The sequence below is a fragment of the Amphiura filiformis genome, chromosome 10, assembly GCF_039555335.1.
Source record: "Amphiura filiformis chromosome 10, Afil_fr2py, whole genome shotgun sequence".
NCBI classification, from domain to species: Eukaryota; Metazoa; Echinodermata; class Ophiuroidea; order Amphilepidida; family Amphiuridae; genus Amphiura; species Amphiura filiformis.
The window spans coordinates 8,888,815-8,904,261 of NC_092637.1; the positions used below are offsets into that span (position 1 = coordinate 8,888,815).

General features: G+C 37.3%; 1 protein-coding gene across 1 annotated transcript; it reads left to right on the plus strand.

The window, feature by feature from the left end:
- Positions 1-1,315: 1,315 nt before the first annotated feature.
- Positions 1,316-14,874, plus strand: LOC140162470 (histamine N-methyltransferase A-like). The gene is made up of 3 exons (XM_072185709.1): positions 1,316-1,638; positions 9,710-10,024; positions 13,883-14,874. Exons 1-3 carry the CDS (start codon positions 1,410-1,412, stop codon positions 14,257-14,259), a joined length of 921 nt encoding a protein of 306 aa, XP_072041810.1. The 5' UTR covers positions 1,316-1,409; the 3' UTR covers positions 14,260-14,874.
- Positions 14,875-15,447: the final 573 nt, after the last annotated feature.

Sequence of the window (15,447 nt, forward strand, 5' to 3'; positions counted from 1 at the left end):
TTCTTCAAAGGCCAGGAAGAACCATTTTTGACAAGAAAGGGGACAGAAAGAACCATTTTTATTTGTGGTTCTTGCAATTTCCTAGAACCTTTTTTTTAAGAGTGTATTAAAAGCTAGCTTTCTTTGTCAGTGGGGCAAAATACAATTTTCGTTTTACAAGGGAATGGGAAGATGAAACGCTTTTTCCAGTTACATAATGGCAACTGGAATTCCAGTCATTTTCAGAAAGCAAATTTGGAAATCTAGACATTTCCTTTATTTTAGAGCGACTGTAAAGTTTCCAAATGCTTCAAAAAGAGTTTTAATGGTTTTAAGGTTTTTTCCTATCGACCAATTTTTTTTAATTGACATATTTTGTACATTAATATGTGTAGATAATAAATTAGGAAAAAAACAGGGGCTACCGGACTTCACTTTTGAGCTGCAGCCGTTTTAAAAGAGGTGTACATTTCCAAAAATCTCTGTACACTTCAATGGCAAAATCAACAATTTGCCCAAAATATACCACCTTTTGCGTTGTATAAAAAAAATTGTCGAGATAAAATTTTTTAAATTTTATATATGAAAAAGAAAAAGCTCTTGGGGTACCGGGCCTTGTTTTCGCGTAAATTGACCAAAATATGTCAAAAATGCATTTTTTTCTGCGACACCATGCGTAGTTAACTGCGTACATAGCAGGTACATAGATTAACCAACAGCGCCCCCCTCTATTTTTTGACTAGCAAAGGGCGCCGGCCGGGGTTGAGGTTTCCATCGTAATAGGCCAAACAAGACCTATTTTGCATTAATGGTTTTCCTGATTAATAATTTAATGCACAATTCAAAGTGAAATCGATTCCTTCAAAAATCTGTGGCAAAAACGCAACAAAATTGAACCCTGGTTTGGCCTGCGGGTTTAGTTTCCGAGATTTTTCAGATTTTGGCGGCCGATCAGTTCCCGCTTGAAGCCCCCCCTTTTGGCCGGTCAATCAGTTCCCAAGACCCCCTTTTTGACTGGCCGATCAGTTCCCTAGACCCTCCTTTTTGGCTGGCCGATCAGTTCCTTAGACCTCAAGTTCGAAACTGGCGATGGCACACCTACCAAAAAAAATTGAGTCCCCCGGGTCGCCGGTAACTTAAAATACAAAAATTGTAAAAAAAAAAAAAAAAAGGAACAAATTCGGCCATGAACAGCAAACAATGGGCCAAAACCGTTGAGTTTTCGAGGGGGTAACCCCCTTTAACACATTTTTTCGTCGTCGACCAAAAGGCGCCCCCTTTATCAAAAATTCCTGGATCCGACCCTGACCAATCATGTTTTTAAGATCGTTCATGTCTTTCAATCTGAAGGGGGTGTATGAAATTCACCAGGAATAGCTCAAGACTACCATTTCTGTTCCAGCTTTGTCTATAGATAGTCGCGTCTAGAAATGATGGCATCGAATATGTCAGAAAACAAACTGTTCAATTTACTGTCTGATATGAAGCACTACCACAAAACCTATGCTGCCTACTGTAGCAAGACGACCAAATGGCAAGAAATGCACAAATGGACCGAGAGTGCCGAATTTGAATCAAATGTTGTGGCCAACTTGTCGAAGTATTTTTCAGGAAATATGGACCAGCAGATACGTGTCCTTGGTATAGGAAGCGGGGACGGTAAGTTATCCCAGCTGAGCATACAGGGTGTATCAAAATGATTGGTACCGAAGACTTCTCATTTTTGCCGAATTGTTTTACTAGTTTCTTTGTCAGTTTGGGATTAATTAATTTAAATATTTGTAATTATAGCAGTTTTATCTTCTCTAAGAATTTTAGATCATAACGATAGCACATTCTATGCAGAAGTTACATGATTCTAAAGGAAAGTAGGTGTTTTTACACTTCACCGTAACGCTGGATCAGAAGCGCACCATTTTCAAAGCTCTATTTTACTGCAAATACCTTGTGAGAATGATATGTTGAAAATCATGGAAATGTTTAATATTTTCCTTGCCTATTTCTTCATTCATAATATATATATAAATGTTATAATCAATATTTATTGATTGAGAGTAATATTATTGACTTGAATAATTTAGGTGGGGTGAAAGAAGTTTTGTATCAACACCTTCCGGGGCGGTAATTTAAATTGTAGTATCGAGATTACTAAGTAGATGGTGTGGCAGAATGGCTATAGACTGACAGTGTGTTTTAGTTTAGACCTGGTAAAGGTTATTGGTATGGCCCCACAGTATTCCACTCTTCAGTGTGCATTCATAGTTGAGAATGACTGGTTGACACGAAGCTATGGAGAAGTACAGAGAAGATTTAGAAGACAGTGCCAAGCGCAAGGAGCAGGGGCTATTTTAGAGGAAAAAAGTCACTGCACGTTTGTTTGTTTGTTTGTTTGTTTGTTTACCCAGGTTGTTAGCAAACGTAAAATCGTAAAAGATCAGCTAGCGGAGACAAGCTTTAGGGGAAGGGGTTGCTGGCAGAGGGTTGTCTCCCCTCGAGTTCTGTTAACTTTTACAAATCACGAATTTTACTGACTCATTTTTGACGTTAAGGGCTGAGAGCTGAGAGCACATCACTCAGACATACCAAGTTGCATTCTGAATATACGAGGAATATCCTTAACTGATATCAAATAATTTTAAATTTTTGAAATTTGCGATAAATACAAATTTAAAAAAGACATTTTTGACATTAACAATCCCCGAAGTAAAGTTTATCAATCTAATGATATGCACTTAAAGTTGAAAATTGATTCATGTCTGGTTCACTAATGTATTTCACTAATTCATTTCATTTTTAATTACCTACAGCTCCATGAAAGTACGCACTAGGATCATAAATGTTATTAAGTTTATGGTATTGATGGTATTGATATGCAAAAACGAATACAATCTCTGCAAAAAATGAATAAAATGCGCACAGGTGCCTACAATTGCACAAATTAATATCTGTAAAATACAATAATAATATAAAATCCTTTTGATTTACTTAGAAAGGTAATAGGTTTCATTTAAAATGTCATTCCATTTAATTGAATTGTCATTATTGAAAACTCCATAAAAGTACACAGAACCTCTTTATTAAATGTTGAATGAAATGCACACGTGTCCCTACCATCTTTTAACCTGTCACACAGTAGCGTAAAGTTCTCAAAATGTGAATGTGATAAGATTTCTGCAAGTTAAGTGATGCAAAGATGCATAAGTTGTCGGCAAATTGCATAAAAAAGTTGCATACAAATTCATTACAAAAGATTAAGGGGGTATAATACCCTGATTTTCATCAGTACCCCTCTTCTTTTTGTTCTTGCAAATTTATGAAGTACATTTATATGTTCATCATCTCATGTCCTCAGTGAATTTATAAAATATCTCTACCTACAAAGTGTTTTAAACCATTTTAGTATATCATTTTTGCCCTATATACTTTTTTGTTTACCTGTTACTATGGGATTATAGTAACTCAGTATGTGTGCATCACTCATAACAAAACATAATTTATTCTATTCAAGTAGTACTTGAATAGAATAAATTATATCCTTTGTTATACCATCTTCAGACTGTGATCAACTAGGCATGCTATATCTCTTCCTCAATGAATGGATGGTATAGCAAATTTAATAATGCAATTTTTTTCAACATAACTGTAGTTTGGTTGTGGAAACTTTTTATCTATGGCTTAATTAGGTTTCAGTGAAATAATGTCGCTAGTTAAAAATACAAAATATAGCTTAACATTGAAAATAGAAGCATTTTAACCAGTTCGTTTGTTGATAGGTGTGGAGCACTAAAATCACCAAGTTCATGAAGTCATCAAGAACCACTTATTCCCATTTTACATATCAACATTATTTCTCTAATGCGTTAGCAACATGTATCCAAAATTTTAACGAAATCCGTTTATAGTAAGCTTTCCAAAATGAAGTGCATTTAAAACATCGGTGATGTACCACCTTTTGGCTTCTACCTGTAAAAGCATGTAAGCTACATTGATACCGATGCCACCAATAGAACGAGAAGATTTGCCCCTTCATTTTGCATACAACTTTGTCCAATTTTATTTTCTCATTTCTTCACAAAATGCAAAAAAATGTAAAAAAAAATGCAATGGGTGTAGTACCCCTTAAACACACTCTTCATGAATTAAATGTCTATAGTGCTCAACTTAAAACACTAGATGCTCAGTCCATAAACAGGGTGTTTATTTTCTACAAGCAATATACAGGGTGAGTCCAAAAGGTGCAATAGTGCAAAGAATCCATCTTTATTTTATAACCAGATTGAACTTTTAGGATTTAAAACACATGATATATATATTCATTAGTGGCCTTGTGTGAAAAAACGAAGTAATTAGCACTTGCCGTTCTGTTTTTATGACACATTTTACAGCGATACCCAATTTTAATGCTTGTCCATGAGACATCTAAACTTTGAATGTCAGCACACTATACTATTATTTTGACTTTTTTCTTTTTGTTTATATTGTTCTGTTTAAAATTTTGTTTATTATTTAAAAGGAAAAAAAATGTATTTGTTAGGCCCTTAAATTTTCTTTGTAGCTTAAGATATTTTAATCTGTTTCTGGTTGTGTAAAGCGCCTAGAGGCATTTGCATTAGGCGCTATATTAAATCTGTCTTTATTATTATTATTATTATACTATTAGGAACAACTGCCATTTTCTTAACCTCATTGGCACTGAAGTAAAATGGAGCACCCAAAGTGTTATTGTCCCTGGTCTTGTATAAGTAGAGGAAACATTGCTTTTATTTGTTGTTATTTTCCTATTTACCCTTACATTAAAAATGTTCATTCTCTATAAAAGAAACATAAAAATATATGGGCGGGTTTTTCAAATGTCGAAAGGAATGTGTGCAAATTGAAGTGGTGTGAAAAATTGGAGTTGGAGTTAGGTGAGGTATGAAGGACTTAAGCAATATTAAAAAGTTAGTTTGAACCGAAAAAGGGAATTGAAAGAACACAAAAAACAACCTTGTTTTAAGTTAAGCCAGTTTAAGATCTGGTGTCCTTATTTCGCAATGTGTGCTCTCATTCAAATTATGGTGCCTCGTGGACAAAGAGTTAAAATGGGTATCGCCGTAAAATGACTCATAAAAAGTTTAAGGGTTCTCTTGCTTTTTTTTATAAGTGGTGTATACAGAGTGTGGTATTTTCAATAATGGGAAAGTTCAACATGGTTCTTACGTGAATATTGATTCGTTGACCTTTTTACTCACCCTGTATATACATTTAATACCAAAATGATTTGATGTGTTCATCATTAAGTGTCTAGTTTAGCGTTGAAAGTGTTCAATTTAGTATTTACATCTATACGTTTACCTTGTAAGCACATAGAAGAGTTTAAACCGGCTGATATCACATGCATTTGAAAAACAATCAATTTTTTAAATAATTATCATAATTATGGTTGAGCAGTGCTTTTTTCACTGATCTGGACTCCTCTCTACTAATATATCGCAAACAGGCCCATAACCAGGATTTATTGGGGGGGGGGGGGCTGGGCTGATTTTGAAAAAGTGGACCTTTTTCAAAATTTGGACCTTTTTGACCAAGAAGGATTAAAGATTTTCGCTCGCTACGCTCGCAAACGGGAATTTTTGGGTTAAAAACGGGGATTTTTTTTGGAAATTTTGGGATGGGGGCGCCGCCCCCACCCCACCCCGCCCCCTGCGTTACGGGCCTGATTGCAAATAAATAAATTATATGGTCTTTAAAGGTTTCCTTGGTCATAAGTATTGTAAATTTTGATTAGAAAAATTCCCGATATTGAGTTAAAGGGATTATCAAGCTGCCCCCGATACGAGGTCTGCTTGCCGTGTAGGCTGCGCACTTGCTTTCTTTTTTATTGGTGTCCCCGGTGGCATATCAGCGGTGAGCGGCGATGAAAATGTTCCTGATGGTCATAATTTTTGGTCTGTTTTATTGGGACAATTGCGCACGAAGCGCGCAAAACCTTTCCATTTTACACTATTTTAGCACAAACAAAGGTGATATGTTGTGGTAATTTGCAACATTACACTATTTTGCCCCAAATTAAGGTGTTTACCGGTCTAAAAAAGAAGATGCACAGAGCAATTCTGGACAATTTCTGTCCGGTATATGGAGCTGCCCCCACGCCTGTTGCGGATTTTCTCGTCCAGTGGCTTTGCACCACGGTGACCAAAAAATTGGGAGGAGAGGGCGTTACCAGAGGCGTTGTTGATTTCCCCTGCCAATTGAATGTTTGACTGATCGCCACAAACTATACAATATAGGATTTCCCGACTAGATCAGACTTACTTTGTGGAGCTTCTTTAATTTCTTAGTCATTTTTCGGGCTGAAACTAGTATAGAACTATTTTAAGCACGGATTTTTTATTCTCACTGCACGGATTTCTATTCTCACTGCATGAACGTGCCAGGAGGCACGTTAAAATAGCCCCTGGCAAGGAGTATCCCATGCAAACATGCTATAACTTGCAATGTTTCAAAATTTGATATGGGCTTGCAGTTACAGAATGGGGCTTCACCTCACACTGCCTGAGTCGTAAGGCAGGGACTTCAGGAATTATCGTTCTAAAAGCATGTGTAGAGCAATTGTATGTTATGTAGACTGAGGTGAGATATTGAAGAGCATGTATGCAATAAATGGTTCAAGCAGTGAACCTATTCATCTTGTGTTGTGTAAGTAAAGCCATGATTACGTCGATCTTCGTTTAAATGACAATAGCTCCCAGATGCATCAACCTATCAACTTCAGATTAATAGATCAATAAGTTAACATATGGCCCTTTCTATTTATAGTACAAAAACTATATCAATTAGCAATTTTATATTATTGATTAATTTTTGAAAATGACACATAGCCCGGTACCAATCATTTTGATACACCCTGTATGACAGTTACTCAGTGGCGGATCTGATGGCTTGCTGACAGGACCCCCTTGCTATTCTGGCCTTCAGGCCGCTACTGACAGGACTTGACAGGGGGGTGTTACCAGGGGCGTAGCAAGATCCTCGGGGCCCACGGACAAGGATCAATACGGGGCCCTTTTAACATCTCCTTTATTGGCCTTATCCCTAAGGGCACAACCCGAAAGTTTGGTGAAGTCCTATAAACGGAAGTCCTTTCGTTAGGAGGCTGAACCTTCCCTAGGGCTCCCTCCCTCTAATGTAAATGTGAAATATCAAAATTCCAGCATTTCTAGGCAGTGGCGTAGCGTGGGTCACCATATTGGGGGTGGGGGACCGACCATGATTGGGAGGGGGGCACCAGGTGTGATGGGGGGGGACACAAGCCGTTTTTCGGCAATTTTCCTATGGGGATTTTTGTAATTTTCAGATCGATGGGGGGGGGGGGGCACGTGACACTATGACGCTACGCCACTGTTTCTAGGTAAATAAGAAAACTAAGTAGGGGAAGGTGGGGCATAACGGAACACTTAACTTTGAGGATGCTCTGTGACGTCACCATAAGTAATATGACTGTAAAAATTATATGTTCAGTTGAAGTTTGTATTTACCTTTAATATACCATTAACCAATATAACTTGAATCTTACAATTTTTTATAAAATGGAGAAATATTTTCAATAAAAAAAAACCGTTTTGCCCCACTATCGGGGCAAAACGGAACCCCCCTATGGGGCAAAACGGCACCCTGGTGCAAACTTATATCAGTTGTTCCATCGGTAGGCCCTAGGCCTAGTTATATGTAGGCCTATATTCAGTTACAATATTAAGTGGGCCTACCATCTCTGTGAACTTCTTATAGGCCTAGTAGGCCTCTATTATGTTTGACCAATATTTGATTAGACAGAAATATTAAGTAGGCCTACCTTCTCTGTGGAGTAAGTGGTTAACTTTTAATCATTAATTCTATCTGTAGGTCTAGTTATATGTCTATGTTCAGCGAAGTGTTTACCATGCTCGAGTAGGACACTAAAAAACGCCTACATTTCCTTGAGTGAAGACGTATTATGTCCAATTGGGGCAAAACGGAACCCATCTGTGGGACAAAACGCCCGGGGAAAAACGGAACCCTGTTCCGTTATGCCCCACACCTAGGGGTCCGTTTTGCCCCATACCCGATTTTTTAGAAATAGATTGCATGCATAATACATCGTAGCATATAGGCCATGCAGTACATACAGCTCAAAGCTAGTACCTTTGTGTTTACAATATACACAATTATTTGGGAATCCGATATTAATGAAGTAAAATTTCAGCACATTAAACATCTACATATCTTACGCAAGACGGGTAGTAATTTTTTGACTCGATCTTGCTCGAATGTCAGTGGATTGTTTCAGATAAAATTTTTGTTGTAAATCCTCGTAACCATACTTGTGTTCCTCAATATAATTTGCATAGACGGCAGTATTGCCAAGGCCTATTTTCCACGTGGTTCCGTTTTGCCCCGAGGGTCCGTTATGCCCCACCTTCCCCTAGCCCAAAATTATATGGTTTAATTAGCCATAAATTGGCAAATGGCAATATGCGACTCACTTTTCTATATTTAATCTTTAACATGCATGAATTTTAAGACCGCTGTTAAATAGATTAGCCTAATATTTTCATAAAGGGGGGCCCTGAAATTTTTGAGGTCTGTAAAGGGGGGGGGTCGAATTTTTTTTTTGCGATGGAATTTGTTTGCATCAGCCCCCCTCTTACAAGTGTTTGTGAACGGTCCCTAAAGCAGGGGTAGGTCACCTTTTTAATACGCCGGGCTAGAAATAAACAATGAAAAACTGCATGGCTGCACATTTTTATTTTCAAAGTGCACTATTAAAATCATTTACAATAATTTAATTTGCTACCTATTTTGTCTGAATTACTTTTGTAAACTATGTAAATGCATTCATATGTTTCCATGTTTGCAAAAAGCTGCAAAAGTCTATAATCCCTGACCAAAAATGTATGGATATTAATTTTGAAACTTTACTGACTGCAAAAAAATGGGTGGTCATTATTTTTATCATCTAAATTCAATGGTCTATACCTGTAACATGTGTAATGAACTTTATTCTTTAGCTATACAGAATTCACGGGTCATTTGATCATTATGAAAATTATTCATGTGTATCGTCATGAATCTCTGGTCATGAATCAAGTAGTCATGGAAACCTTTGAAAAATAAATTCCCGTTATAAAAAAAAATTGACATTGAAATAAGGAAAAAATGCGATTACATCCCACGTATACACTCCGTACGCACAGGGCTCCTTTTACCATGGATTATGCATTTTAATAATAGGCCTAGTAGAGTTAATTTATATGACTTCAGTCAAATTTTAATTTGATTATTTTTGCCAAAATATTATGCAATATTACAAGGAAAGTTTTCTGGTCATTTTAATCCAAACTAATGAGGTGAGAGAAAACTCCCTCATTATCTCATCCGCTTAACTGTGGTGTGCTTTTGTCCTAAAACACAACGAATTTGGTTGAATCCAATAAAGTGTAAGTTGGGACTGACATGTGTAGGCCTAAACATTACAAATATGGCAAATAAAAAATCAGTTTTGGAAAAACTCATTTTGACCCTTTTTTACCCATTCCCCTAACAAAAGGACTTTCGTTTATGACTTCATCAAACTTTTGGGTTATTTCCTTAAAATTTATATTTCAAATTTCTACACACCAAGAATTCTTTACTTCCTTGTCTTGAGATTTAAATAAAAACAATATAAGTACAATAAATGTACGAAAAGTCATTTTTGATTCTGTTCTTATAGGTATATTAGAGATGCATCAACTTCAGAAACTGACGGCAAAATTCCTCAAAATATCTGCGAGTGTAGTAGAGCCCAGCGAACTCATAACGAAATACAAAGACACAGTTGGTATGAATCCTGCGGCTGACAATATCACATTTGAGTGGTACAAGCAGACTTTTGACGAGTACCTAGCATGTCATGGAAGTGACAAGAAGTATCATTTTATTTCTGTCGTACATGCTGTTTATTTCCTTGGTGATCCTGATGTATTCATTCAGAAGTTGTACAAGCTCCTGGAACCAGGTGGCATACTTCTTGTTATAGTGGTGACAGGTATGGGAAGACATATAGGCGGTGGAAGCGGTTGGGGGGGGGGGGGCGGTGGGGACATATCCCCCTAAATTTTGTCAACACCGTTTTGATATAAAATTGGGTCGCTTGAGCCCATATTTATTGATCGAACTCTGAGGTTTAAAATATTGGACGAGACGTCGTGTCCAATATCTTAAAACTCATGTAGCGAGACCAATAAATATTGGGTGTAGAGCATCCAATTTTATCATTATTATGTTTTGGATCCAATATTTTCACACATTTGGATTCATCGAAACATAGTAATGGGTCAAATAGGGTACAATTGCAAACTTTAGCGCGCTTCGCTCGCATTGGTTCATCAAATAGCAGTAAACAACTTAATTTGCGCGCAAAAACAAGTCTCTGTAAAGCAGGACCAAAATAATTATGCTCGTCCCCGACCCCCCCCCCCTGATTTTAATGCTTCCACCGCCACTGTGGAAAGGACAAAACTTTGTTCTTCCTTTTTCATTTGCAAAGTACATGTATAGGCCTATTATTAGTAATACCATGACATCCCATTGAAATGGTGAATTTGGAAAATGTATTTGAAAAGCTTATTTGAGGTGCTAAAATTTAATAATTAAGTAATAAAAGTTTTTGTTGTTGACCATCACTTTACGTTAAGAAGGCCTTTGACTCGATCGATCAACAGGAATTAAAAAGGTTATGTTGTCGATTCTATGGCATTCCAGAGGGATCAGCAGTAGCCATTGGTAGCGCGCGCAAAGGGGGGGCAGGGGCACGTTCCCCCACTTTTGTTGGCCATTCGTGGGAAATCGCTAAAACTGCATCTTACACACCAAAATTAGTCTCATTCGGGGGAACTGAACAACCTGACCCCCCACTTTCAATGTGCTGCGCACGCCACTGGGGATCAGTTACTCCCACAGAATTCTACTTCTGTTGTTACTCCAGTCCAAAAGTGAAATGGTAGATGCCAACATCTCGGATCCATTTTGTGTCTATTGGTGTATTGCAAGCAGATGTTTCTGTTATCATTCTGCACAACCAAGTTCGTAACATCCAAAAAGAAAATGATTAGAAATGACATTTTCAAGAAAGGGATTTTTTTTTTCAAAATTCTAATAACTGAAACGGAGTGACCAAAATAATTAGGGCCTACAATGGAATTCTCGATAGTGCAAGAAGTATCTGCATTTAGCTGCCAAGTGTAGGCCTACAATATAAACTCAACCCAGAAAGTATCGAAACGATTATAGATGGTCAGATATATCGAGAACTGAAATATAGCAAAAAGCGCAGCTTTCTCCTGCCTGCGCATTTTGATACATCTTTTGTTGCTCTACGATATCATTTGGTCGAGTTATGGGCGCTTGAGTGGCTTCAAGTCGGATTTTGAAAGTTGCACTTAGCTCCTATTCAAGCCAAATGTATGCGTTCGTCGTGTACAAACACACCCCTACACACACAATCAAGACAAAGGACACCGCCGGGGGACACCGATGTGCTCTGCTTACTTAACCATGAACTTAACTTTATTTTACTCCTTCGACTTCCAACTTCAATACTTGCTACCCTTTACTTATCTCTGACTTATCTCATGAACTCTTTCTGCTGACATCTCAATACTTCGTGTGCCCACCACTGTCTATCACTACCTGGATTCGTCGCCGCATGATGCTCTGAACAAGATGTCTTATCTTTCCTTGGTTTGAATAGGAGCTATTAAGTGCAATGCACTCATTGCTGTGGTATTTTCTCCGCGACCTTTAGAGCCATTAACGGGTTTAATCAATATTAAACCAAGTATGTGCTGCACTAACCGGCTCTAACAGACCAAACCCCAATGCATATTGATTAGCAATTGACAGCATTACCCAATCAGCGAGCAGAACTGGTCGCTAGGGTTGGCTAATCAATGTAGCGTGGGTTGGATATGTTTACATATCAACGCTTGCGTGCACACAACTTAGACGTTAATTTTAATGAGAGATTTTTTTAGAGTACAGGATTATTACAAATAAATGGAAAAAAGAAGCAGAAAACCTGCAGGTTATTACAGAAACCTTGTTAAATCGTCAATAGATATAAGAAAGCAGCGGAAAACAGAACAAACCTGGAGCGACGGGGAAATATTTAATGTCATGGTAAGTTTTTATATCGCAAAAATTAAGTTTAAGAATCTTATATCAATATTCCGTTAGTAGCAATGGTTCCAGTATCGAGTGCATTACTGAAAAAGTTTCTTTATATCAGCTAAAATTATTGAGGCATGGACTCGTCTAAAGAATGTACGAAATAGGGGTGAACGAAAATCGGTACGAAATCATCGACGGCATTGCTTGCCGCAATTTTTGAAACTATTTAAGTAACTTAAAAAAGAAGATAATGTATCACATTTTGATAAATATGCTTGCACGTAATATTTATTAAGAACTAAGCATATGAAAATGTGTCGATTTAGATATTTATTTTAATGCTATTATACGAAAGATGGAATGGGTGAAAGCGTAAATTGGTTCTACAGTAGATATGATAAAATTAAAGTTTAATGTGTGCTATTTTTATAGAGAACTTAAATTGCATTAATATTTATGAAACTATGCCTTTTTAATTGCCACAAATTGTCTTAAAATCACTTGGTTGTTTGCAATTAGGCCTACAAATTATTAATAGCCTACACCTAAAATGATACAATATAATGCATTATTATTATAATATCAATGCTTCGCAAAAACGTTCAGGTCATTTAGGTTTCATTCAATGCTAATAAAATCCAAATGTAAAATTATCTTAAAAATAAATTGTCTAAAATATTTCAAATATGAGTTCAAATATATTTCTTATTGTTGTATAATACTGTGCTGAAAATTTGTCATGTTTTAGTAATAAAAATATAAAGAAATATAGAAAAGATTATTTTGTATTTATTTAATTGCATGCCTGCGTTTATAATGTTAAACACGTTAAACTGAAACCCAGGCTAAAAAGAAAAATACCTTATTCAGTCGATATAACACCTTACACCCCTGCTGTGATAATGGAAAGTCCCTGACAACACAGCCCTTGTACCGTCCCCGGGCGGACCCTCGCTGACTTGAGTTAAAGCAACTTGTTTTGTATTTTGGTGTCATTTATTCATCAAGGCGGGCCACCATTATTATAATGAGTATGCTAATGAATCAAAGATTGACATGTAGCGAAAAGACAATACTTGATTGACATAGAGTACTAAAATCATGTCTGAAATAGTTTCGTGACGGCCCTCCTCCAAATATAGCAACATGCCAGTGGTTTGGTAAGGCAAAATGGCGATTGGATTTGCGTGGAGTTTGGAAGAGATGATGAGACATCATGACTGGGGAAAAAATGCCTGCCACCTTTATTGAAGATCATATCGGGTTGAAAATTCACACACTGGGTAAAAACAATAATATTCATGCTATAAATAAAGTACTAAAATCATAGGTCTTATACTTTTGTCATACGAACGCTAACTATATGATGTTCCATGCGTAAAACACAGCGCTTCCAGTCGGGGTCAACTGTCTATTGTGAGTGCGCTGTGTTGTGTGTATACGGAAACCGGACAATAAGTTCACTATGGGAGTCAAAATCCGACTTGAAGCCACTCGAGCGCCCATATCTCGGCCAAAATGATACCGTAGAGCAATAAAAGAGGTATCAAAATGCGTAGGAGAAAGCTACGCTTTAATACATTAAATAAGTTGTTGCTATATATTTCAGTTCCCGATATATCTGACCATCTATAATCGTTTCGATACTTTCTGGGTTGAGTTTAGAATGCAGAAATTGTCCAATCATTGCAGATAGGGTCTTCTTTCACTCACAACTCAAATTGTATGTGTTTAGATCACACAGGAAGTGGATGCATCCCACTACATAAGCTGAAGGACGACAAGACAACCAATAATTATGTAAATTCCTTTCAAGTGACAGCCGCATTGGAGAAGCTGCAGATTTACTACACCCAATCTACGTACACGGAAACTTACAATATCACAGATTTCATGACCAACGACGATTCTGAAGAAGGCGAGTTACTCCTGGATTTTATGACTGGTACGATTAATTTTAAGAAATCGGCGCCTGATGATGTGCGTGATCGCGTGATGCATCATTTTCAACAAGTCTTGCGTATTGAAAAGACTGATGACGGCGATGAAAAAATATCTTATGAAGAAATCTCTGATATATTGCTTGTAACAAGGGGAGATAAGGCCAAATAAATAGGTATGAATGGCAAACCTCAGTTAACACATTTCCTAGTCAGCCAAAATGGCCTAAACCGGGGCCCAAACACAATATATATGTACATAGAAATTTTAGGAATTTAAAAGAACAGCTAGCTCAAGGAAACCTACATAAATATGTTGTCTATACTTCACTTGACCCAATGATTTTGTATTTTGATGAGACACTCGCACATGGAATTTTAGAGGGATTTTGATAGCAGTTCCACATAGAAAAGCTGCTATCATCATGAGACTAAGATCTAGAAACACCACCAAAATGCTGTTTTGTTAGCTGAATCTTTTTGATGAAAGTCAATCTTTGACAAGATGTACCGGTAACTTAGACGGAAAGTGCTATGACAAAAAGGTTTTTTTAGACAGCACCTCCTATTAAAGTATAAGTTATATAAATAAAAGTTATTTCTTTTTGACGAAATAAGTCTGAAAACGACTTGAAAAACTATGGGTGACACAGATTTGGCATTTTGAACACTTTATAAGAGAATGTGCCTTTAATGATTGTCAACTTGAAAGAGTTCATAGTGCCAAATGTCTTGGTGTATGATTAAAATAAATAAATAAATCAGATACGGTCTTTGACACTTCATAGTTCAAAGTAGCAGGAATTACTTTTCGATATTACTTTTTGTATTGTAGGCCTATTATATAACAGATAATGGCCATTTTATAATTGAAACTATTTTGTGAGTAAATCCAAAGACTGGAAAGTCTACATTGCTATCTCAGTTGCCAATACACAGGTCATCATCATTGTAGCAACGACTCAGTGGCGTATCTGCAGGGGGGGGGGCAGGGCGGAAATTGCCCCCTGCCTATTTGGGCCCCCGCCCCCTAGTGCAAGGAAAAAGGAGGGAGAGAGAGAGGAAAAAGAGAGAAGAGGGAGGGAGAGGAGGGGAAGAGAGATACTGGAATCCATACGATATGCAATACCATATACGATTATTATCAATAAACCTGGCAAAATTGTCTATTTGGGCCCCCGCCCCCCTAGTTTGGACCCCCGCCCCATACAGGCTTGCCCCCCTGGAAAAAATCCCAGCTACGCCGCTGCAACGAACAACAACAACGATGATGATGGTGATGACTGATGATGATGACGATGACTGATGATGATGATGATGATGATGGTATTGATGATGATGGTGATGATGATGATGATGA